Raw genomic sequence first — 26,033 nt, 5'->3', positions numbered from 1 at the left:
ATCTGACCTCATTTGTGCGTGTGCGGTGCTGGAGACAGAACCAAGGGCATCATGCACTACCACTGAGATACACCTCCAGTCCTAACTTCTTCTGCTTTATTGGATTAATTTTCCATTTTTCTGGACCAGAACCTCAAATAGTATATTATCTAAAAAATATAAAGCTTTAGTTTAATGTTTCACATAAAGACAAAGACAATTCTAGTCACTGCTATGAAATGAATGTTTCTCTCCCCCCAAACTCCTGTATTGAAGCCCTAATACCTAAAACCCTAGTACCAAGTGATCGTACTTGGAGATGGGTCCTTCGCAAGTTAATGAAGTCATGACAGTGGAATACTCGTGATGGGATTAGTGCTCTTGTGAAAAGAAGAGACTAGAGCTGGGCATGGCAGTGCAGGCCTGTAATCCCAGAACTTGGGAGGTTGAGGCAAGAGGACTACAAGTTGTAGGCCAGCCTGGGCTACATAGCAAGACTCTATCTCAAAAGACAAAAACAAAAAATAATAAAAGGAAGAGACTCGAGCTCACTTTCTACCATGTGAAGGCACAGCAAAAAAAGGCTTTCAGGGCCAGGGATTTAGCTCAGTGGTTCTGCCGCCTGCCTTGCAGGCACAAGGACCTGAGTTCGATCCCGGGTACCAAAAAAAAAAATAGTCTTTCACTAGGACTGGGTTGGCAGGCATCATGATCTTGGACTTCCCAGTAACCAAACTATGAGAAACAAATGTGCTTAAGATACTCAGCCTATGGTATTTATTACAGTAACCTGAATTGACTAAGAAAGTGACTTTAATCCAGATTGTAGATTGTAAAACTACTGCAAACTCAGAGATGCAAACTAGAGTTGGCACAATAATGTTTTTGGGGTCTTTCCTAAATTTAGTAGTTTGTTTGTTTTTTTTTGTATGTCCACAACTTAAATATTTCCATGATTGTTAATGGTTTAAAGTCTATTAAAACCTTTTAAAATTTAAATGTAAGTTACAATACTAATAGTTATGGATATGTCTGAAGAAAGAACCAAGTTATTATTTTAGGTAGAATCAGAGAACATGGTAAGATAAGACTGGGTATTTCTTTTTTTTTTTTTTTTGGTACCAGGGATCGAACTCCTGTCCTAGGGCTTGCGCAGCAGGCAGCGAAACCTCTGAGCTAAATCCCTAGCCCCAAGACTGGGTATTTCTAACACAGTCAGTGTTTCATACTCATAGGGCTATGGCTATGGAAAAGGCACAAAGAACAATGTGGGTAATTGCTATGGTCTGAATGTGGGATCCTGGTCTCTTCCTATCTCTCTCTCTCTCTCTGGCTCAAGATATAACCCACATATACTCCAAAACCAATGGTCATCACATTCACACTACCTGATCATAGATCTCATGGAGGCAAATATAATTTGCTTCAAGAGGTAACTTCACATGGAGTTTCTGTATCAGAGCTTTCCGATTAGTCTAGTAGGTACAACTCCTCAGAATATAAACCCTAATGTACTGAAAAAACTTCTTTTCTTACACTCTCTCTGAAGGTCTATAGCAGTGATGGTGAACCTTTTTAGAGTTTTCAATAGCTGGCTGTGGCATATGTGCTAAAGGTTCACCACCATTGGTCTATAGGTTCTAAGGTGGGTGTGCTATGAAAAAGGAAAGAGGAGAAAAAACTGAACTCTTAGAACATTCAAATTAAAAGAATTAGGACTGGGGGTATAGCTTAGTGGTGGAGCTTTTGCCTAACATGCATGACGCCTGGCTTTGATTCCTACAAGAGACCCATACACACACAAAAAAATCAGATTAGGGCCGGGGATTTAGTTCAGTGGTTTCGCCACCTGCTGCACAAGCGCAAGGACCCGAGTTCGATCCCCAGTAACCCCCCCCCCCCAAAAAAATCAGATTAATTTGAAGTTTTGAGTTCACTGAAGATGAATGAAACTTTCTTTCTGTGGAGAGGACAGACACCAGGTTAGGTGGCAAGCAGACCAGCAGGCTGTGGCCCTCCCCACCAGCTGCCACAGCCTGCTCTCTGAAGTAGGTCTTGCCATCTCCATCTGTCATCACCATGCAACTCTCAGATTGGAGTTTGAGACTGGGCTTATCAATCACAGGGGCAATATCAGCTTTGTCCAGAGTTTGGCTTTGGTCTTATAGTACATGCCCACAAGGAATTTGACCCAGTGTTTTGAGTGAATATTTGTTTTGTATGTTTTTGGTTTTTTATTGTTTTGAGTGAATTTGAGATCAACAACATATCACAGGAGGCCAGGAAACAGGAGCAGCCAGAGTCCCCAAGTGTGGCCCCTAAGGACAGCCCTGTGGAAAAGTCCAGCCTCCCTGCTGGGTACATAGTTACCTCTACCTTCTATTGAGGGCCAGAGGTGAAACATTCTGGAGAGCTCTGCTTTGTAGTTCTGTGGGTTTCTTTAAGTAAGGAGGCCTGGCTTTGGTCCCGCAGCTGTGAAACTGAGCCCCTAAGAAAAAGAAACTTTGAGACTGGGCCAGGATCTGGCACAGCCATATCTACTGGTATTTGGTTAGAGAGGAAATGAAGAAAGTTATTTTCTCCTTTATGAACTCTGCTCTTTCTCATATTTAACTACAACACATTACTAGCAAGCTTTGTTTGAATCTCATCAGTTTAACAAAGGAGACTGCTTTTGGGGGTTAGGAGAGAAGAAATGCCTGAGGAATGGACATCTCTTCCTGAGTCAGGACCACTATGCTTGCCAGGCCAGATCCCACTCTGATCCTTACCCTAGAAGACAGAACATTAACATGAACTGTCAGGAGCTAGCTCAGGGGTACCAGAAGCAGATGGCAATCTCTGTGATGTCATTTTTCCCACATATACCAAAGCATGGTGATAGCGGTGGTTGGGGGTCTGGAAACCCAGTGGGAGCTGAGACCATGGGGACGATCTACTGTCCCTTGTTCTGCCAAAGAAATGGATCTCTGGGATCATAAATTAGTTGACTGATAAAGTTGGAGGCATCCTGCAGACCAAAGCAACCCAAAACACCCATCTCAGAAAACTACCTCCTTCCATGAAACCTTGTGCCCAGCTTAGTTGACTATAGAACCAGGAGGGATTTGGCAGGAGGCTCATTGAAGCTTGTTGGCCCTTCCCATTTCCCTGGGCAAAGCTGTGCACTCAGGCCGCCACAGCAGCATAAGCCATGCTCCACCATGGACTGGCAGTTAAGAGAAGAAAGAAGGCTGGGGATTTAGCTCAGTAGTTCTGCCACCTGCCTTGCAAGTGGAAGGACCCGAGTTCAATCCCCGGTACCAAAAAAAAAAAGAGAGAGAGAGAAAAGAAAGAGCAGAGCAGACCAGCAGGGAAGCAGTAACAAGACACAGCAAAGCTCAAGAGAGAGCAAGACAGAGTAGCTGCCCTGTCCAGCATGCCCCACTCCTTGTACTCAGCCAGCTATGTGACTCTCTGCATACACAACTCAGCACTCCCTGGCAAGGATGGGCAGGTGGATCCAGGATGAGTGGGTTTCTGAGGAGCAGGGACAGAAGGGAATGAAAAGAATCCTGAGGCCCATTTTCCTTATCTCACTATGGTCCACATACTCTGAATTCACCTGGACTTTATTCTACAAAACAGGTAAATTCCTGATGAGCTGTGAACTTCATGTAAAAACCTAATGTGGGAACCAGATCTATGGTGATGTGACCACTAGAACATGTCCCTAATCAGCCCTCTTAACTCACACCTCTTGTACTTAACCCACACCTGCAGACAAGGGTTCTGACAAGTGCCCTTTCGTACCTCCAGCATCGGGACTCAGCTCGGAATCCTTGGATGTTGTTGTCCCCTCCAATCAAATACACAAAGTTGTTGAGCACCGCGATGCCCTGATTGGACATGCGGGGGGCCAGAGAGGCAGTGAAGTGTTTCCATTCTCCCAGCAGGGGATTCAGGTACTTTGCCTGGTCACTGAGGACTGTGGATGGTGTCGAGTGAATACCCCCAAAGCCCACGACGCATTGGAAGTCCGAGCGTAGCTCTGTCTGTGGGCCCTGCAGGCTGGGCTGCAGACTCTCATTCTGGTGGTACATAAGGGCGCTGGCCACTGTTTCCCTCAGTGGGCTGGGATCCAGCTTGTCGTGCAGCCGCTGAAGGACATCGGCTTCCATCAGGGGAAACCGCACTGTCTCAAGGAGTTTAGGAGGTTCATGCAGTGAGATCTGGTCAGCCTGTACCTGCTCTAGGGTATAATGGTAGAGCAGGGCTCCCTCATACACCTCGGTCTCGCAGGACACTTCCAGGCGGTTGCTGCTGAGCAGGGAGTAGACTTTCTCCAGGGGAAGCTGGCGATACTTATCAGTCCTTGAGAAGGCTACAAAGTTTTTGAGGATGTATGTGTCTAGCTGCTCAATCAGGCGGCTCAAGTCAAAGAGCTCTGCCAGTCGGTAGACATCAAGGATGTTCTCCTCATCCACCCAGGACATGAGGAAATCACAGCAGAAGTGGATAATTTCTGGGATCTGCAAAGAGAAGGACAGTCACTCAAGCTGACTGATGGCAGGCTCAAGCAGTAATGATAGCAGAAATATGGCTCACATGGCTGGGCCTGGCAGCTGGTACCCTGGGGTGGGAGAAAGGTAGAACCCCCTCCCTAAACTGTCCCCAACCATCCCCAACACAGATGACAGGATTACTCCAGACTGACTGGATTTAAAACCTGGCTTGGATATGTGCCAAATGAGCCATGTGTGGCACATTCTTACACTCTTTGAGCCTTGATTTCCTCAGCTATGTAATAGGAATAAAGGGGAGAGAAATATGTTGAGAATGAGCAAGTGCTCCGGAACTACCTGGCACTTAAGAGCACACCTTTGGTATATACATCAATAGCCTTTTAGATCAAGAGTACTAGCTCTCCAAAGAAGCAGAAGTAGCATCCACAGTAACTATGTCAGACATCCCCAGTGTGGAAGCGGCTGGGACCTCTTCCTTCCCCTACCCTAAGCATTTCTAGAAGAGTCTCCCTCTCCAAAAGTGCTGGGACTGAAAACACTCAGGCCTTTTCTCCTCCCAAAACTCTCACAAGAGTTCCAGGCCCAGCAACCCCACCAGGCCTCACCAGAACCAGGCCCTGTGCCACCCACCATCCACACACTCAGAACTGCCAGAAAAGTATCTGCAGGTAGTTGTCTAACACGCATCCCAAGACCCTCACTAAAAATTCTTGAAAAGCTGGTGAGACTCCCTGCCTGAGTCGAGAGACCCACTGAACTCTGTAAGTACAGGGCCCCCAGCTGTGCAGAAACATTGATGGGTAGGCAGGAAAACAAGTGAAGGAATGGCACAGAAGTGGGACAGAGCTGAGAATCAGGCCACAGGGCCCTGAAGGTTATTCAAGGACACCCTGGGTTTGATCAGCAAAGCATAGCAGAAGTAAGGGAGACAAAGAGAAGGTCTCCAGGGAAAAGTGCCTGGGATAACAGACAAGGTCCTAAATAAACTCTTTTTATTTTTTTATTTTGTGGTACTGGGGATCAAACTCAGGACCTTGTGCTTGCAAGGCAGGCATGGTGCCACTAAGCTAAATCCCTGGCCCTAGGACAATAAACTTTTTTTTTTTGGTACTGGGGATCGAACTCAGGTCCTTGCACTTGCGCAGCAGGCGGTGAAACCATTGAGCTAAATCCCCAGTCCAAGACAATAAGCTTTTAAAGCTGAGGATATGGCTCACTGGTAAAGCGCTTGCCTAGCATGCTCAAGGCCATGGGTTCAAATACCCAGTAATGAGAAAAAAAGAGAAAAATAGGATTTTAGAGTTTCTCTAAAAATGGGAATATAGTCACCCCTCCCTATCTGTATGTAGATTCCACATACAATTATTCAACCTACTGCAGATCAGAAATATTGAGTCTGGGCACAATGGCACATGCCCATAATCCCAGTTGAGGCAGGAGGATCAAGAGTTCAAGGGTTGGGGCCAGGGATTTAGCTCAGTGGTTTTGCCACCTGCCTGCTGCGCAAGCACAAGGACCCAAGTTCAATCCCCGGTACCAGCAAAAAAAAAAAAAAAAAGAGTTCAAAGGTAGTCTAGGCTACTAGGTGAGATCTCAGCTCAAAAATAAATAAATAAAAATAATGTGGTATGATATATGCAAATATGTCATTTTATAAGAGACTTGAGTATCCTCAGATTTTGGTATCCAAAGGTATCCAGGACTCAAGGATATTGAAGGATGACTGTGCTTGATTTATCCAGTATCATAAACAAACTAACAATTGCACATAAGAGAATTTTGCTGGTATTTGAAGCTTATCAATAAACATTTTAAATGGGTTTTTTTTTTTTAATTCTAAAGACAGCTCCTAATTACTGGCCAGGTCATCTGCTAAGGGCTAATGGACACCTTCAAGCTGTCAGAGGTATGCTCCATCTGAGATGTCCCCAAGGTGCTGTTAGGTCCTCAAAGTGTTCACCTGACCATTTGTTTTATCCAGTAAGTCACTTCTGCTTTGCTTCTTAAAATCTTGTTCCTTATGTGTCATGTGCCTGGACCCTAAAGACGGGGCAAAGTGTGAGAGCCAAGAGCCTGAGTGAGCTTGAACAGCAGCACCCTGAAAAGAACCTGGCCTCCTGCACCAGGATCTCTGTACTTTCTCTCCTGTTTTTAGCACAGAGGGCCCTGTGCTGGGTGGAATCTCACAGAGGAACCAGCCAAGGCCCACAGATGCAGGAACCTCAGGAGAAAGTCAGAGAAGGGAACACATTTTCTTGGGGTAACCCAACAAGAACAGTTTCATTGGGATTCAGACTCGGGGCTCTGGGGACACACAAAGAGTTAGATCCTAGGCTACTCTAGGGCACAGCACATAGAAGCAAGCCATTAACAGTAACTTGTTACAGGAACAAATACTGTCTGGTAGGTCTATGCACTCCATATTGCTATGCCAAGCAGAACTTCCTTTATACAATATTACATTTGTTAAAAATGCAATATGTTAAAAACAAATAAGGAGGGGAGGCAAAGAATGAGAAAAAAACCCCAAAAACGAAAAACCAAAACAAAACGAAAAAAACAAAGCTAGCTGCTCCCGCAAAGATGGTTTCTGCAGCACTGAGAAAGATGGCCAGGATTCCTACCCAGCTAGAAAACTTTGACTTCTATATGAAAACAAGTATTTGAAAGGGAAAAGTTTTAAAGAAATGGGAGCAGGCCAGGTATGGTGCATGCCTGTAATCCTAGCACTTAAGAGACTGAGGCAAGAGGATTGCTGCAAGTTCAAGGCCAGCCTGGGCTATGTGGTGAGTTTAAGGCCAGTCTGGATACATATTTAAGACCCTGTCTCAAAAAAAAACAGAGACAGACAGACAGATAGACAGACAGACAGAAGCAACCAAAAATAAGAGAGTGGGTAGAAAGCACAGTGTGTGTGCTGCAGGGCCAGGGATACTCAAGAGCTGCCAGAATGTCACAGCACACAGCACACTATACACATATTGCCTTGAGTCAGCCCACTTGTCTCTGTATAGAATCGTTTTCCAGGCAGAGTAGCCAGGCCAGGAAAAGGAAACAGTAAAAAAGTAAGGGAGGGGCCGGGGATTTAGCACAGTGATTCTGCCGCCTGCCTCATAAGCGCAAGGTCCCAAGTTTGATCTCCAGTACCCAAAAAAAAAAAAAAAAAATTGGGTCAGGGATTTACTTCAGTAGTTCCACCACCTGCCTCACAAGTGCAAAGTCCAGAGTTCTATCCCTGGTACCAAACAAAAAAATAAAAGTAAAGGGAGGAACGGGGATCTAGCTCAGTGGTTTTGCCACCTGCTGCGCAAGTGCAAGGACCTGAGTTTGATCCCCAGTACCAAAAAAAAAAAAAAAAGAAAAGTAAAGGGAAGTGGCAGGAGGCTGACCCTGAAGGGGCATCAGGAGCCATTCTGCTTTAACTCCTAGGGCTTGACACAGGGTCCCTCCCTACTCCCTGGCTTTCTTCACTGCTTGGTGTCCTGGCCCCCTGGACCCATGTTACTCCAATGTCACTGCTCAGCAGGCATCTTGAGTGTTCAAGGGTGTGGATCTGCCTTGCTGAACAAGGTGAACCTCACCTGAAGCTGGCAGGCAGCAACCAATGTCTCCTGTACATTCCCGAGGCTGAGCTCTAGCTCGGAGGTGTATATAAAATGCAGGATTTGGCACATAGCATTATAGGACACACCGTGGATCAGGACCTCTTCCTGCTCCATTTCCTTCAATCCCCCAGCAAACATTCCTCTGCAAAGTGAAGAAAGAATGCATGTGGTTATACTGGTCAGGACACCAGCCCCGGGCACAAAGAACATTCAGAGGAAATCAAGCAGCAGTAACAGGGCTGGTACAGAAGCAGATTAGCCAGTAGTATACGTGGTGGAATGCTGACTACTCCATGCCTACAGAAGATATCTGACCAAGTCTGGGCAGTCATCCTAAAAATTGCCATTTCCCTTTGCATGGGTCCCCAGGAATCCGATATGTGCCTTGTAAGGGCAGGCATGGGTCCTGCTTGTTTGCTGGTTCATCAAGTCCAGAGCATGTCTGAAAAGAAGTATGGCAGCAGGGAGTGGTGGCACATGCCTGTAACCCAGCATTCTAGGAGGCTGAGGTAGAAGGATTCCAAGTTGGAGCCCAACCTGGGCACCTTAGTGACTTAGTGAGACCCTGTCTCAAAATATAAAATAGAAAGAGGGCTGGGGATGTAGCTCAGTGCAGAGGCCCTGGGTTCAATCCCCAGTACGAAAAGACCAAAAAAAAAAAGAAAAAAAAAATCTTAATGGGAAAGAAATAATAAATCATCGTATCCATCATGTTATTGATCTCAAATGCCAAGTATCATTTACATAGCAGGAGAAACAATGAAGTACATTGGTACGATTCCTACATGGAAGTAGGACAAATAATATAAGGAAAGGAGGAAAGAAAGAAAGAAAAAAAAAGAAAGACAGACAGACAGAAAGAGGAAAAAAAAGCAAAGTAAAGCCAACCAACTAATCGACTGAACAATCAGGTATTCTAGATAGGGAAAATGATGGGAAGGAACTCAAGAGGGCATCTGACCTGGGAGTATCCTAATGGAGTACTAGAAGGAGCAAACACAGGCCCCTCCAAGAAACTTGAGACCTAAGGATGAGGCTCCAGGGGAGGACACACCAGGTAAGAAGAAAGGTGTACAGGACCTGTGAGCCAAGAGCTTGGTGCTCATGGCAGCCCACAGAGGAAGTGAGCAGGTGAAGCAGGGCCAGGCAGCCTACCTCTAGGGTAAGGTAGAGGATACAGTGAAATCCAAGCATAATGGAGCACAGCTGTAGAATTTAATAGCATAAGCTCACAGCTAGTTGGTCAAAAGGAGAGGAATTGAAGATTGGAGCTGGGGGGAGGAGGGGGAACCAGCTAGGCTGGGAGCTCCTGGGGGTGACTCTCTGCCTGCGGAGGGTGGAGTAGCTGAAGAGCTGCAGCTGAGTCATGCTGGGACACAGCAGAAACGAAGTTGGTGACAGACTGATTCCAGAAGGACCCTGAAGGACTTGCAGCCTTCTGCAGAGTGAAGCATATGGGCAGATGGGCACCTCTACTGATGCAGTAAAATTCAGGAGGAACTGGTTTAGGGAGGCCAGTTGGAGTCCCACTGTGGCATGGCCAGTGTGATACACAAGAGACATCTAAGTCAGGAGACTGATTAGGTGCTGGGAGATGACACGGTAGTGGGCTGGGCTGAAGATATATTGTTTCATTAATTAATTAATTACTTTATAATACTCGGGACTGAATCCAGGGTCTCATGCATCCTAAGTAAATGCTTTACCGCTGAGCTACACCCCCACCCTCAGGGCTGACAGTCAGCAACTTGGAGATGGTAGAGACACTACTTTTATATTTTGTATTTCAACTAGGTAACATACATGAAACAAGTTAAAATCAATGAAAGATAGTGGTGAAAGTCCCCTTATACTTTGGCTCCCAACCTTCAGCTGGTTCCCTCCCAAGGACATCCATATCCCCTTGAATAGTCAATATTCTGCATTTTACTTTGTTTTTACTCCACAATACATCTTGGAAACAGATCCTTACCCAGTACAGAACTGCCTCACTCTTTGTAAAGGATGTCATCACTTTTTTTTTTTCGGTGTCAGAGATCGAACTCAAGACCTTGTGCTTGCGAGGCAGGCGCGGTGCAACTGAGCTAAATCCTTGGCCCCTGTCATCACTTATTTAACCTGCTCCTACTGGGGTACATTCAGGTTACTTCTAATCTTCTGTTATTTCAGATAACTTGGACACCCCCACCCCTATGACACACTGCATCTGTGACTTGTCGGGATTAATTCCCATGAACACAGCTCCTGGGACACACACTCACAATTTGACAGTGTTGCCTGCCTGCCTTCTTATATCAGTCCCCACAGCAGGGCTAGGTGTCTGCCTCCCATCCCACCTCATAAACCAGAAATAAGCAGTTCTAACTCTGCCACCACAAATGAGACAGAGCCACATGTAGCGGTGCACGTCTGTAATCCCAGGACTCAGGAGACTGAGGCAGGAGGATTCCTGAGGTTCAAGGCCATCCTGGGCTACATAGTCAGTGTCAATTAAGACCAGCCTGAACTACATAGTTGTCTCAAAACACAAAAACAAAATAGAAATTCTTATCCCATGTGTAAGAGCGATATTTAATGCTTTTGTGTGTGTGTGTATGTGTGTCTTTTCTTTTGAGAAAAAGAATGCTATGTAGTTCAAGCTGGTCTTGAACTGACACTGATTATGTAGTCCAGGTTGACCTAGAACTCCTGCCTCACCCTTCTGAGTGGTGGGATTACAGGCATGTACCACTCACTATACCTGGCTACTACAGTCTTTTTTGAACACTCCAGAATTATTGCCAGTTTTCTATTAGACTTTCTTGCCCACTGGAAGAAATGTGCCCTTTTTTCGATAAGCTGAAATTTTTTCCACCTATTGATTCTTATTATGATTTTTTTTTTTCGGTACCAAGGATTGAACTCAGAACCTTGCACTTGCCAGGCAGGCACAGTGCCCATGAGCTACATCCCCAGCCCTCTTATTATGATTTCTTTTTTTTTGGTACCAGAGATTGAACTCAGAACCTCGCACTTACCAGACAGGCCCTATGCTGCTGAGCTAAATCCCTGGCCCTCTTATGATTTCTGCCATGCAGAAATTTGTCTTTTTTTTTTGGGTAGCAGGGATTGAACTCAGGACCTTGTGCTTGCAAGCCAGGTGGTGGAACCACTGAGCTAAATCCCCAGCCCCTCGAGTATTTGTTTTTTAACGTAGTCCATTTATCATTTTCTTTTCCTTTCCTTTTTTTTCCCCTTTTTGGTTTCTTAAGACGGGGTCTCATTATGTAGTTCATACTGGCCTCGAATTCATGGCAATCCTGCCTAAGCCTCCCGAGTGGTAGGATTACAGGTGGCACCATGCCCAGCTTTCATTTTTCTTTTCTTGCCTCTAAATTTTGTGTCAAAACTAGAAAATCTTCTTTTTGAGATATTAGAAAATATTTACTTATGTTTTCCTCTAGTTTTTGTTTTTGACATAAGGTAGGAAGCAAAAGCCTAACTTTGTATTTTTTCAGACAACAACTGATTTATATCTGCCTCTTCCCTGGTTTATGATGCCAATTTTAAAGGATCACCTAGAGTCCCTGATGTTTGATATGTTTATGAATCTCCTAACTTTTTTTCTATAATCTTTCTGATTCTTCCTCAACAGGATGCAGTTTAAAATACTACAGTGTCACAGTATGTCCAGTATAGGATTACCTTCATTCCCAGCAATTTCCTAACTGCTGCTTTTGTGTGTGCATGTGATATTGAGACCTGAACCCAGGGTCACACTTGCATGTGCTCTATCACTGAGCTGCATGCCCAGCATGCCCAGCTCTTTAAAAAAAAATCTTGTTTTTAAAATTTTGAGACAGGGTCTTGCTAAGTTACTAAATTGCCTGGGCTGGGTTAAACTTGTGGCCCTCCTGCCTTAACCCCCCAGAGTGCCGGGGTTATAGGCATGTGCCACCATGTCTTGCTTCCCCAGCCCTTTTTTAAATTTTGAGCTAAGGTCTCACTAAGTTCCTCAAGCTTGCCTTGAACTTATGACCCTCCTACTCAGCCTTCCAAATATCTGGAATTACAGGTGTGGGTCACTGTGCCTGGCATCACTGCTTACTTTTTTCATCTGAACTTTGGAGTCAGTTCACATAATTTCCCCCAATAAACCCTTTTAGGAACAAATTAAACATCTACATTAATATAAAAAAAGTTTGCATCTTTGCAACAGACACAGTGGAGTTCTGTATGCGTCCCTCTATCCTCAGGGTATCTTTGGGGGGTCTCACAAGTCATTCTATAGACCTCAATATGTCTGGTAAATTTATTCCTACACATTTTACCATACATGTCCCTAGTCCCTTGAAGCACTCTGCCATGGACTTTGTAGCAGTTTGGACCTTCCAGAATTGCATTATTGCATGTACTTCCCCTGTCTGATTCCTCTGTCCAGCAACTCCAAGATCCATGCTGACAACAATAGGGACAGGGACACTGTGAGCACTGATCCCCAGAACAGGGCATGGGCACTTGGACTGATGCAGACATTAACATCTTAAGACAACATCTAGTGCATGGACCTTAAATGCACCCTGAATGGAAGGGGGAGGAGGAGCTGTAAAGACATTTGGAGATAATTAGGAAAATCTGAATATAGACTCAATATCAGGTGAAATGATGAAATGACTATAAATTTTCTTAGACTTGTAAGGGTATTAAAGATTTGTTAGGGGCCAGGAATTTAGCTCAGTGGTGGCACCGCCTGCCTCAAAAGCACAAGGTCCTGAGTTCGATGCCCAGTACCCAAAAAAAAAAAAAGATTTGTTAGAAGCTAGGAGTGGTGAAATATACCACTAACCCCAGCCACTCAGGAGGCAGGAGGATCATTAACTGTGAGGCCATCTTGGATAACTTAGCAAGATCTGGTCTAAAAATAAGAAGGAAGAAATGGATGTGGTGGCACATGCTTGTAATCCTAGGACTCAGAAGGCTGAGGCAGGAAGATTACATGAGTTCAAAGCCAGCCTGGACTACAAAGTGAGACCCTGTTTCAAAAAACCAAAACAAACCAAAAAATAAAAAGGAAAAGAAATAAAAAGAGCTGTGGATGTAGTTCAGTTGTACCCTAGGTTCAATCTCCAGTACCACACACACATAAAATATATGTTAGAGAATGTCTTTAGTAGAGACACACTGAAGTAGGGACAAAGTGTCACGATGCCTGCGATTCCTCTGAAATGAATTACAAAATGTTGATCCAGGCCAATAGCACAAATATTCAAACTTATCTTTCAACTGTACTGCTGGAGCAATACTTTAAAATAAAAATTAGGAAGTAAAAAGAAAAATAACATATGCATGCCTTCCTTTTTTATTTTTAACCAAGAATAGATATTTAATTCTTTATTATACACTTAATGATTTTATGTAACTCAGACATTAGGTAGATCTGGGCACAGTATCTGTAATCCAAGATAGGAAGCTGAGGCAGGATAGTGAGTTTAAAGCCTGAGCAACATAGTATGTCCCTCCTCTCAAAAAAAAAAAAAAAATCATGTCAAAATAAAAACTTATAACTGGGCATGGTAGTGCACACCTGTAATTCCTCCAGGACTTGAGAGGCTGAGGCAGGAGGGTCACAATTCAAGGCCAGCTGGAACCCAAATGGAAGAGGGAAGAATATATAAGATATTTTGAGATAATTAGGAAAATCTGAATATGGATTCAATATCGGGTGAAATTATGAAATGACTATAGAGTGAAACTGTCTCCAAAAAAAAAAAGAAATCCTATCACATGCTATTAAATCAATGAATCTTAAGAACATTATGCTTAGTGAAATAAGCCAAGTACAAAAGCACAAATACTGAATTATTCCAATTAGGAGGTACCCAGAGTAGTCAGAATTGTAGAAACTGAAAGCAGAGGCTGGGGGCAGGGGATTAAGAAGAATTAGAGTTGAGAGTTACAAAGTTTTAGATCTGCAGTATGAAATCTGGATTTTTCACGACAATGTGAATATACTTATTAGTGGTGAGCTGCACAGTTAAAAATGGTGAAGATGGTAAATTTTATGGTGTGTATGTGTGTGTTACCACAATTTTAAACACGATGGTCAAGGGCCGGTGATGTAGCTTAATGGTAGAGCACTTGGCTAGGTAAGGTCCTGGGTACCATTTCCAGCATGGTGTGTGGGCTGGCTGGGGCAATACAAAACTGGTTACTATGGCATGAAGAAAAAAGGTAGGAAGGCAGGGTAAACTGATGATTTCCTGGGTATATATTTTCACCTATTTAAAAAAGTTGTTTTTTGGTGGTTTTTTTGGTAATGGGAATTGAACACAGGGAAAGCTGAACTATATCCCCAGCTCTATTTGTTTTATTTTATTTTGAGACAGGGTCTCACTCAGTTGCCCAAGCTGGCCCCTAACTTGCAATCCTCTTGCACCAGCCTCTCAAGTAACTGGGATTCTTCTGGAACCAGATGTTCAATGTTATCACACTCATGCTGTGTCTATGGATGTCCTGTGGAAATATGTATGCAGACACATTTAGATCATGGTTACCCCTATCATGGAACTAATCTTTCCTTCTGAGAACAATGCCCACCTGGCTGAAAGTGCTGAGGAATTATGCTTTTTTGCTCTGAGAAAATTCAAACGGCTTTGGTGTCTGTTCCTAAAAAGCACAACTACCCTAGAAAACCTTTGTGCTTTGCGCTTTTGAGGGGAATAAAATTCTTTTTCTCTTCTGGGGATGAAGAAGTCCTACCAATTTATAATTTCTAGATAATTATCAATTTTAGCTAAATTGTCAAAATCACAGGCACCAACTTCAGTAAAACCATACTTTACAATATACAGAAGATTGAAAACAAAGGGAGGATGCAATGCCCCTGGGAGGCTGCATATAGAACAGTGCCCTTGGGTCCTTCAGACCCAAACAGGGGTTTGAGACAGGAGGAAGAACCAGCTCAAATGCAAACAAGGTAAAGCAGGTGAGAGCAAGGTCAAGGGATCTGAAATAGATGTGCAGTAGAAAGATATTAATGAAAGTCATAAAAGATCTACAGTGTAGTGTGACTACCCAACTCCTAAATCATCCAGCTGCCCTCAAGGCAGGAACAATACAACCCTCTGCCCTCCAGGGTCTGAAGCATCCTGTAAGGAGGAGATTTGAGATCCCTCTGGCTGAGAAAAGGTGAATAACAGTTCCGGAAGGTCCCCCAGAGAAGGTAGCACTTTGGATAGGCCTTGTAGGAAGACAAAGTTTCACATGGCACGAGCAGAAGAGGGCAGGCCAGGAAGAAATAGCCAGATCACAGAGGAAAGAGAGGTAAGAGTAGGTTGGGACCATAGTGCATGTAGCTGAGGGGGACATTAGGCCAACAGTCAGGCACTTGGGAGGGCTAGGTGGCCATAAGCATGCAAGGCCTTGGGCAATTCTCAATCTTGGGTTACCGCACACTAGGGCACCTTGCCAGCTATAAGAAGTCTCGTTGGGGCTGGGGATTTAGCTCAGTGGTTTCACCACCTGCTGTGCAAGCGCAAGGACCCGAGTTCGATCCCCGGTACCAAAAAAAAAAGAAGCTGCATGCACAAAAGCCCTACAATATGAAAATAATTCCTGTTCTTCATGAAATAATTCAAACAATCAAGTAAAAGAGACAAAGTTGGTCTTCTCCCTTTGATCCTCACAGTTCAGTAGTGTCCTTCCAGATCTTCCTGGTGGGATCATCTTCTGCCAGATCCTGAGCTTCTGCACTCTGTTAGTAGAAACTCTACCCTGCCTATAAAAAGGTGGCACTGAAAGCCACAGAATGGGAGGGCCACCTTTGATCCTCCCCTGCACCAAAACTCTACACTAGGTACATCATCCCATAGGACAGACACCTGAAGGGCAACTGCAGCAACCTCAGGCTGGGTGCCAACTCATCCTAAAAATGCCCTTTTTCCTACCTTTGCCTACATCAGAATTATAATCCTTTTATACCTTCAAAGTCTTCCCAAGGGAGAAAAGCTATTCTTTATCATCTTTTTAAAGGTACTGGGAATCAAACCCAGGGCTTCACACATGCTATGCAAATCTCTACCACTGAGCTCTATCCCCAGCTCCTTCATTTCATTTCATTTCATTTCATTTCAAGACAGAGTCTAAGTCTCTCAGGCTGGCTTCCAACTTGCAATTATTGGGCCAGGGATTTAGCTCAGTGGTTCCAGCACCTGCCTCGAAAGCGCAAGGTTCTGAGTTTGATCCCCAGTACCAAAAAAACAAAACAAAACCACCTTGCAATTATCCTGCCTCAGCCTCTCCAGCAGCTGGGATTACAGACATGCATCACCATGCCCAGAGGGCCTTTGTCACTTTAATTTAAATCAGATAACTCAAAGGAATAAGAGACATCATGCATCTTGGGAATAATCTATTTCTTACACACTATATCTGGACTGGGGCTGAGCTCTCCAATATCACTATCCCTTTCCCTTCATATGGTCAGGCACACACCATGCTGGAAAGGAGACACTTTCCATGAGGCCCACCCAAGGTGGGCTGTGGGAAGGGCTAGGAATCACTTGTGGAAGATGTGGAAAGCCTCAGAAGGCTTTTGTTCAACTAGGGAAAGGTAGCATCCACACTACTTTTTAGGAAGAGTGGTGTGCTATGGACACCAAGGACAGCCTGAGTGGGAAGAAGAGTCTGGGCATAAAGGGCTGTGAAGGTGAGCCCAGGAAGTCTCCCTGGATCTCCAGGCCCCTGCCAGCCAATCTTGCACAGGCCCTAAATGGGTTTGGTCCTTCTGCTGGATGGGCCCCTGTGCTGCATTTCCCAAGTCTTCTCTGCATGTGGCTCTCTGATCTCCCACCTTGTCCACCATCCTGTATGTTATTATTTATTCATTTATTTTTCTTTTCTTTTTGAGATAGTCTCACTAAGTCATTAAATGGCTTAGACTGAGCTGAAACTTGCAATCTTTCCACCTCAGCCTCCCAGAGTGTTGGCATTATAGGTGTTGGCCATTATGTTAAATTTATTAAAGATAACAGATAAATCCCCCAGTGAACTAAAGGGATGCTGCTGCACCTGGACACATCTACACCAAGCCACCAATGGGTCACATTCATCATGAGGCACTTAAAACGCAAGTACTCTGCTCAATAATTCCTAAAATGAAAAAAATGATGGGAACTACTGAGCCTGGAAGACAAAAACTGAGCAGAATTGGCATGAAATGCCTGGGGTTTGAGTCCTGCCATCCTGACTGGGAGCCCTGCCTCCTTCTAGGCCTTGTACTCTCTGTGAAAGGAGAGTAGTGGAGCCCTCCTCCCTCTTCAGGGTGCACAGCCATGCAGACAACAGGAAAACTGACTTAGGTCATGGCTATTGCTTGAGTACCCCTGTGACAACCACTTATGATAGTTAATTTTAGGTGTCAACTTGACTAAGACATACCTAGATAAGGGGATGGGGATTTAGCTCAGTGGTTCTGCCACCTGCCTCACAAGTGCAAGGTCCCGAGTTTGATTCCCGGTACCAAAAAAAAACAAAACTAGATAACTGGGAAAGCATTTTTTCTGGGTGTTTCCAGGATACTGGCATGTGAGCTGGTAGGCTGAAGGGGGAAAAATCCATTCTCAGTGTGGGTAGGCACTGAAGGCCCACAAAAAAACAGCACAGGAAGGATGAGATCTCTTCTCTCCTCTGTCTCTTCTCTTCTCTTCCTTCCCTCCCTATCCTATCCCTATCTATCTCCCTATCTCCTTATCTCTCCATCTCAGTCTACCTCACCCTTCCTTCCTCCCTCTGCCTCTGATATACTCACTGTCTTCTGCCTTTGGATATCATAACTCAGGCTCTCTAGCCTTTGGACTCAAAGACTTATATCAAACAGCTCCCCTGAGATCCTCAGGCCTTCAGCCTCAGAGTGGTTCTGGTTCTGAGGTTTTCAGACCCAGAGTCAGGCTAGGGATGTAGCTCAGTGGCAAACTATCTACCTAGAAAGCGCAAGGCTCTGGGTTCAATCTCCAGTACAAAAAAAGAAATAAGGAAAATAAAAAACTGACCTATGTTACTGCCATCCCAAAGACTCCAGCTTACAGATACCTTGTCATGGAACTCTGGGCCTCCAGAATCATGTGAACCTATTCTCCTAATCTCCTCTCATACATCTATCTTGGTTCTGTATCTATTGAGAATCCCAATACAACATGCTAGACAATAGAACAAGAGATTCCAACCCAGTATGTCAGAGAAACAACCCAAGAGTTCTTCCCAGTGTTAATATGTCATGCAGGAAGCTAGAGAGCCCATTGGGAAGGTCAGAGGGTAATCCTGAGGATGAGAAGAGTGAGCCAGGAAGTCAATCCAGAAAAGGATTGACTCCAAATATCATGTAGCTGTGTGGACAATGTATATACAGTAATAACCACTTGGTCTTGGGCTTCAGCACATGTAAGGTGCCAGAGGAATATGGACCCCACAGCTGGCATTACAATAAAGGGGGGGGGAGGGCACACATGGGATTAAAATGTCATTACGTGGTTTGTTTTGTTTGTTTTCAGATGGAGTTTACCTAGAAAGCCAGGCTGGGTGGAACTCTATGTAGGACAGTCTGGCTTCAAACTCTTGATCCTCTTGCCTTACCCTCCTAAGTGCAGTAATTACAGGCATATGCCACCAAACCCAGCTTTAAGTGTCATTAACTAGGTCTGTGTTTAAGAGCAAGAGCAATGTAACAAGAGTGTTAACAACTGGTTTGTATTCAGGTGTTCATCATATTGTTCTTTCAACTTTTATATAGATTTCAATTTTTCAAAAATCAAATGGGAGGGCCGGAGATTTAGCTCAGTGGTTCTGGTGCCTGCCTTGCAAGTGTAAGGTCCCAAGTTGGATTCCCAGCACCAAAAAAAAAACAAAAACAACCCCAAATGGGATGGGGATGGAAACCAGAATAAAATGCAAATCTGTTTTATAACAAGATATTGTAATTCCAATTAGATTTGTTTTATAAAATGTTTTAATTTTTTTTTTTTTTTTTTGGTACCAGGGCTTGAACTTGGGACCTTGCGCTTGTGAGGCAAGCGCCGGAACCACTGAGCTAAATCCCTGGCCCTGTTTTATAAAATGTGACATTACAAATGAAACCAAGCATAATCATCTTTTATTTTTTGATTTTTTGAGACAGGGTCTTGATATGTAGTTCAGGCTGGCCTCGAACTCATGATGATCCTCCTGCCTCAGCCTCCTGATTGATGGGATTATAGGCGCGGCCACCATGCCCAACCCAAGCATAATTATCTTTTGAAAAAAGTACATGCCTAAGACATGGGACAGCTGAAAGAAAAACAAACTCTGAAGCTCTTCTATGCTCACAGTTGTTGCATGAGTCTCCACAACAGGCAGTGAAGAGGCTCCAAGGTGAGTTTGAGACCTGGCACCTTCAGTGCCAGCACACATGCCTAGTAGAGCTGAGATCACCTATGTTACTGTCCTTGCAAAAAAACAGGTCAAGCAACCTACCTGAAGTAATCACAGGATGCAGCCAAGAGGATTCGATGGGCCTCAATGTGTCTCCCCTCCACCACCAGGACAACATCAAAGAGGATCCCACTGTCCCGGAGAGCCAGCAGTCCCCGGAGCAGGGCCTGAGAGTGCTTCGTACTGCGGTAGGTGTTGTTGACGCAGTGTGGGTGGGAGGGCTGTGTAGGCAACTTACAAAGCTGAGTGAACTTCTGCTCCTCTGCCATCCTGAATGCCACACAAGTTCTCACCACTATGGTCTATCTGCTGGCAAGACAGAAAGGACAGTGAGTAAACAGGTAGATGGCACCTCTACCATGAACAGAATGGTCTGGGTGTGCCCTGTGGCACCTGCTGCTCACTCTACTCCTGTGCCTTCCTCCAGCTCGCCTGGGCCTTCCCTCTGATGCCAAGCCCTCTACTTTCCTGTCCCCTTTCACCTTTGCTGCAACTTGGCCTTCTTCCTGATGGACTGTGTCCCTTCATCCAAAAGGTTGTCTCATTTTGTCTCCTTTAGTATTTCAGTAAAACAGAGTTTTGGGGAGACAGACTGATCTGGTTTGGAGACCCATCAACCAAGGATTCACAACAACACCAACCCCAGCCTTGGGTTCCTCAAATGTAAAAACGAAGACAAAAGTACCCACCCAGAGACTGGCAGTACAGCTCAGCAGCAGAATGCTTGTCTAGCATGCACAAGGCCCCAAGTTTGATCCTCAGCCCTGAAAAAAAAAGGAAAGGAAAGGGAGAAAGAAAAGGAGTAAGGCCTGAGTGGTGGTCAGCTTTTAGAACCCCTTTCCTGGGAGGTGGGAGCCAGGGTGGTGTTTCCAGGACTTTGCTTCTTTTATTAAGAGTTAAAAAAAAAAAAGTTTGAAAGTCAAGCATAATAACTTGAATGTACTAGGCCTTGGTGCATTCAAGGCCTAGTGCATTCAAGATCATCACATCACATTTTAAGTTAACCTTACTTTCTAATAATTGAGTTGGTATGCTCAAAAACTGCAAACTGATGGAATGAGAGCCTCAAAAAACCCAACCAGGAAAACAAAACTACTGCAAACACAGATTTGCCACACACACAGACTCCAAATGACCAAAAATGACTAGAGACAGCCAACTACTCTGAGCCAAGGATTTACTGGTCTACACAGTGAGCTGTGGCTAAACTGCACATTCTTTCAGCCATAGAACAATCAGTCACAAGGCCTTGAATATCTGCCTTCCTCACCTTGCCATCATCCCACTTTCCCCTCCCCAAAATGTATCTCTTTTCCAATTCCTTGCTATGTTTTTAAAAGCAAAATGAAGGCCAGGGATTTAGCTCAGTGGTTCCGCTGCCTGCCTTGCAAGCGCAAGGCCCTGAGTTCAAACCCCAAGACAAAAAAAAAATTGTCAGATCCTTCTGACAATTGGAGCTAAAAGCAAAATGAAAAACAGATCCTAATACAAAACTGGCCAAAAAAGAGGTCTCCCTCCTCACTACTAAGGCTCAGGAGCACACCTCCTACTACTCACCTCCTCATCCTCCAGGACCTGTGGGCTCTGGACCCTTGTCTCCTATCAGACTCACTCAATTCTCTTCAGTCTGCCTTCTACATTTGGAACCTTGGCCCACCCAACCACTCCTTCTTCCCACCCTGGACTGGCTCATCTTTCTCACCAAGGCCCCAGAAATGGCTAGAGCCAAGGATTATCCCCAACTGACGGGCCTCTGGCTCAGGATTCTCTCTTGCCTGGAAACTATCCAATGGCAATTCTCCCTTCCCTGACTCCTTCATTTTCTAAGACACACCCTGCCCCAGCCTACCCCTTCCTCCAGGCCTGCATTCCCAATTGCATCTCCAGCTCAATACCTAATTCAGCCAGAAGCCCTACCAACTTGTCTATTTTTGTCACTGGTACATCTAACCATTCCCACATCAGAAACTTCCTGGTCTCAACAGTCTCTTTCCTTATCGGACCCTCTGGTTCTGATTCTTGCTCCTCTTCCCTCATTTATCCATGCCTTTACTCCTCCCCAGCCACCACTCTGAGTCAGATCATAAGAACAATGGGGCCGGGGATTTAGCTCAGTGGTTTCGCTGCCTGCAACGCAAGTGCCCGAGTTTGATCCCTGGTATCAAAAACAAAACAAAAAAAAGAATAATGCCCCAGGGCTGGGAATTTAGCTCAGTGGTTCAGAGTTCGATCCCCTGTACCAAAAAAACCCCCAAATAAACAAAAAGAATAATGCCCCAACTGGTTTCCTTACCTCTTACTTGTTCTCACTTACCTCCTCTGTCCAAGTCACACGGAGGTCTTAAAACACCCCTGAGTGTACTGACTTCTCAAGTGCTGGGCCCCTATTACCTCCCACTTGTGGCTTCCCTATGATCTGGCTCAAAACTCTCCTTCAGGCCTCCCTTCCCCTGCACTGTCACTGGTCCCTTAGACCAAAAGGAATACCTATCATCTTCTGAATACCTTCAGTCTCCCTCCTAGGCTGTCTGACTCTCATAATCCTATATTGGTCATGGTTTAACTCCATCACTTTTACCTTTATCACTTTATTATGAACATGACACACATGCCCCAGCACTGGAACCTGACTTATCAACTCACAAGATTTAGGCTTCTTGAGGATGCCAGCATCACTGCTAACTACAGGCTCTTCTCTCTAAACCTCAGCTTCCTCACCCTCACCATGGAGTCAAGAAGGCTTCCTGTGGCAGTGACCGTAAGAACCGACTGCTTCAACAGACATTAAGCCTCCAGGTAAAGGCTCCCCATGGCTGTGATCACAGCCGTCCATGTACCATCTTGGGAAGGGATGGATGGCAGCTACCTCCTAAACAGCAACTACCAGAATAAGTACAGTAAAACAGGAAGCCTGCTTCCTTGGGCAGGCAAAGCATATTTATCAAGCACAATTAAAGGAACTCAGTTAAGTGCTGAAGGGCATGCAAAGACAAAATAACCAATTCCTTGCTACAAAGAATCACAGCCCAGAGTCAATAATATTCAAGACTACATTTATGAAACAAGCACTGACCATTGTCAAAATGTCCATCCTCAGAATGGGTGTTGGGGCACAGCGCTTCGACATTACCATGGACAACAGTTAAAATGAGCAAATTAGAACCTAGGGTACAGTCATTAAACTTTAAAATCTCAATGTCACACAGAAAGAAAACAACAAACTGTAGAATGGGTGTAGTACAACTTTTATAAATGTCTTCAATTAAAAAAGTCTGAAGACATATAAAATGATACTATCCAATATTCCTTATAAATATGGCATAAAACAATCTAAACACATTTACAGAATAAGAAATGCTAAATTCAGTGTTATAATTATCTCCAGGGAGGAAAAAGGAAATACTTAAGAAAAAAAGTGGGTTGGGGGTACAGCTCAGTGATACAGTATGCAACTAGCATCCATGAAGCACTGAGTTTGATCTCTGGCATCTCACATACACAAAAAATTAAGACATTATAGAAATGTTATTCTATGAACTTTCCGATGTTTGTTTAGTAGTGAAATTCTCAAATGTATTTCTGAATACCTAATACATTCATATGATTCAAATTCAAAAGAAAGGTGTTTTATAAAACTTAAAATTGCCATTCCACCTATGACCCAACCAGATCCTCACCCAAAGAAACTACTATTCACTTTCTGGTATACCCTTCCAGACTGCTCTATAGAATCCCAGGTGAATATGCAAATCTACAACCTTCCTCCCCCTCACCCATGAGCTCTGGTATCTTCATATCCTTCCCATGGTCCATTGTGTGGATAAACATGGTTTACTTAACCAATTCTAATGAGACGTCTGGGTTTCCTCCCATTGTTCACTACTGCAAGTAGTTATGCAGTGAAAATTATTTAGATGTGCCATACATGCAGTATATATCTGAAGAAAATTTCCTAGATACAGAATTTCTGGGTCGTTTTGTTTTTGTTTTTAATGCATATTTGTTTTAAGACAGGGTTTCACTATGTAGTTCAGGCTGGCCTCAAATTCTCCCACCTTAGCCTCCCAAGTGCTGAGATTACAGGCATGCACCATGTCAGGATCTATACTTGTCATTTTAATGGACACTACCCAAATGTCCTTCATAGAGGTTATACCAATTTATTCTTCCACCCACAAATAATGAAACCTGATTCAGGCCACTGTTTAATTCACCAAGAGTGTTTCTTTTACAGTTTTGCTGAAAAATACCATTTCAGAGTCTATATTAATGTACCTGACAATATTCTTATTGTTTTTTGGGGGGGGTACCAGGAATCGAACTCAGGAACTTGTGCTTTCGAGGCACTGAGCTAAATCCCCAGCCCGAACTGACAATATTCTTTAAAAGAATTAGGTAGAAGATATGTAGCATATTCATTATTCCTTTCTGATCCCTGCTTTTCTATAATGAAAGAAAAATGCTGGGTAGGGGAAGAGCAGTTTGGGAAGAGCAGATGAAGGAGGATCTTTCTTTATAAAGGGGGATCTTTCATAGGATGCTGAGACCATGAGCTCTGGCTTAAGTTTCCTAGAGCGCAGACTCGCAGCATCTCAGGCTCCAGGCCCAGCCCTATGGAGCCCGAAACGAGAGACCCCCACCCCCCAGGGAGGAAATGGAAGCAGAAGGTAGCGGCGTCCCTCCTGCACGGGCCCAGATCCATTCTGTTCTGCCCGCCTAAGATCTAAAATAGTGGGACCTGGCAGGGGAGGCTTCTGGACCAGGAGACGTGGTATTTACAGCGCAATCTCTGGTTTCTCTCAGGAAATCGGGCGAGCTGGTGAGGATAGGCGCCCACTGCTGAAGTCTCCGAAACCTCGATCCCTGCCCAGGATGCGCGGCTAGGGAAACTGAGGCGCGGCAGGCCGAAGTCACGCTAGCTGGCGGCATCCACACCCGGATCCGCCCGCCTGTTGCAGGTCCCACCCGCGCAGCGCCAAGGGTCACGGCCAGGGGAGTCCACACTGGGCCTTCCGCGAGCGACAAGCCCGGACAGGGAAGCAAGGAGGTCAGTCGGCCTGTAGCTGCGCGGAAACTCCAAGCCCCAGCCCCTCGTAAAGCGCGTTTCCAGCCCGGCCGCTCACTGGGGTCTTGCCTGACCCGTCCCCGCCACGTCAGGCCACGGGATCGCCTCAGGCCGTCGTCCAGAGCCTCTGGCCCGCAACTGCCCTCGCGTCCCCACGCCACTCACTGATCCTGGGCCCCGCACCCGCCAGCCCGCAGCCCACAGCCTGCCGCGGACCGCCCGCGGGTCCCCACAGCCCACGCCTCACAGCTGACCTGGTGCTGCAGCTAGGCTGAGGCCGCACTCACAGGCGGCGGGAGGAGGGGCAGGGCCTTGGGCGTCACGTGAGCTCTCCGCGCAGCCGCACAGATGCCCACGAAGGCCGGAGGGGCCTGACCAGGGTGGGGCAGGAGCGTGCAGCCCTGGCTTCCGGGAGCGGGTTGCTAGCAAGGGTCTCTTGTTTGCCCTGGTAGGTTCCAGAAGGGCGACCACTGCCAAGGTCACGTCCCACCTTGCTCTACTCCTGGCACCTGGCAGGGCTGAATGAATGAATGAGTGGATAACGCGAGGGTCAGCGGATGTAAAACCATTTTCTTATTTCTTCCCTCTCTCTTGCCCTCGGTCCCTCTCATTCTTAGCCTCACTCACTCGTTACCTCCCTCCTCCCTCAAACATTCTCTCACTTATTCTTGCATTCCCTCATTCCCTCAGTTACTCTATCCCTCCCTCCTTCACTCATTCCTCCTTACTCATTCTGTAACTGGCTCTGCACAATGGAACTTTCAAAATTAGGTTTTTTTCTTTTAAAGATAAGCAGCATCTCCAAACTTCTTTCTGCTGAGCACATAGCCAGCAACCCCTCCTCTCCTCAGCCCAGAAGAAGTGACAGAATATGCAGATGATAGCCTGGGAGGCCTGAAGCCAATTTTCTTTCCACAGAAAAGTAAGATGAGCTGAAGATGATTGGAAAGATAAAGCAAGTGTGACGATTCCATTGTCTCTCTGGGCTTCCCCCTCCCCTCTGTTCCTGACTCTATAGGATCCTTATCCACCTGTCGGCCTGAAGCTTTCTGAGGAGGTACAGGGGAGACATTTTTTTTTTTTAATTGCAAGCCGACTTTTTATTCTTCTTCGCTCAAAAATAAATCAAATCTGCAATTCACAAGTTAACACCTTGGGAAGCTAATTAGGCAGAGCCCAAGCTGAGAGTTTTCGAGATAAGCTGTTTAATGAGACCATTTGTTTTCAATACAAATGAATGAAGATTCGTCCCCCTTCAATCAAGGAGCAACTAAGCCTCCAGGTCCCATTGGGCTCTTTTTGCCTAAACCCTTCAGTGCAACTGATCTCAGTAAAGTTCAGAATACAAGCTAACCCGTTCTTTTGGAAGGTTTACTGGGATTTTTTAGTTTATTTTTCAGCTGTTCTCCACATCCCCTGTTCAGGGGAGACAATTGA

General features: G+C 45.1%; 1 protein-coding gene across 3 annotated transcripts in view; it reads right to left on the bottom strand.

Annotated features, from left to right (window-relative positions):
- Window positions 1–24,974, bottom strand: part of Klhl22 (kelch like family member 22) — a 37,622-nt gene extending 12,648 nt beyond the window's left edge. Inside the window, exons 1-5 of one of the 3 annotated variants that reach the window (XM_004874875.4) lie at window positions 24,851–24,974; window positions 20,221–20,295; window positions 19,574–19,840; window positions 8,066–8,231; window positions 3,772–4,490 (exon numbers count right to left, since the gene is read on the bottom strand). In XM_004874875.4, coding sequence (XP_004874932.1) covers window positions 3,772–4,490; window positions 8,066–8,231; window positions 19,574–19,800 — 1,112 coding nt within the window. In that variant the 5' untranslated portion in view covers window positions 19,801–19,840; window positions 20,221–20,295; window positions 24,851–24,974. Of the gene's footprint in view, window positions 1–3,771; window positions 4,491–8,065; window positions 8,232–19,573; window positions 19,841–20,220; window positions 20,296–24,269; window positions 24,824–24,850 lie in introns of those variants that run through there. The other 2 variants (XM_004874874.4, XM_087203022.1) reach the window with 2 other exon arrangements.
- Between the last annotated feature and the right edge of the window lie 1,059 nt (window positions 24,975–26,033).

The sequence above is a fragment of the Heterocephalus glaber genome, unplaced genomic scaffold (genome assembly GCF_053883595.1).
Source record: "Heterocephalus glaber isolate CG9 unplaced genomic scaffold, H.glaber_assembly_v1.0 deba00001781, whole genome shotgun sequence".
Lineage (NCBI taxonomy): Eukaryota > Metazoa > Chordata > Mammalia > Rodentia > Bathyergidae > Heterocephalus > Heterocephalus glaber.
The sequence above is the reverse complement of the archived record's forward strand: the minus strand, read 5'-3'. Positions and strand labels throughout refer to the sequence as shown.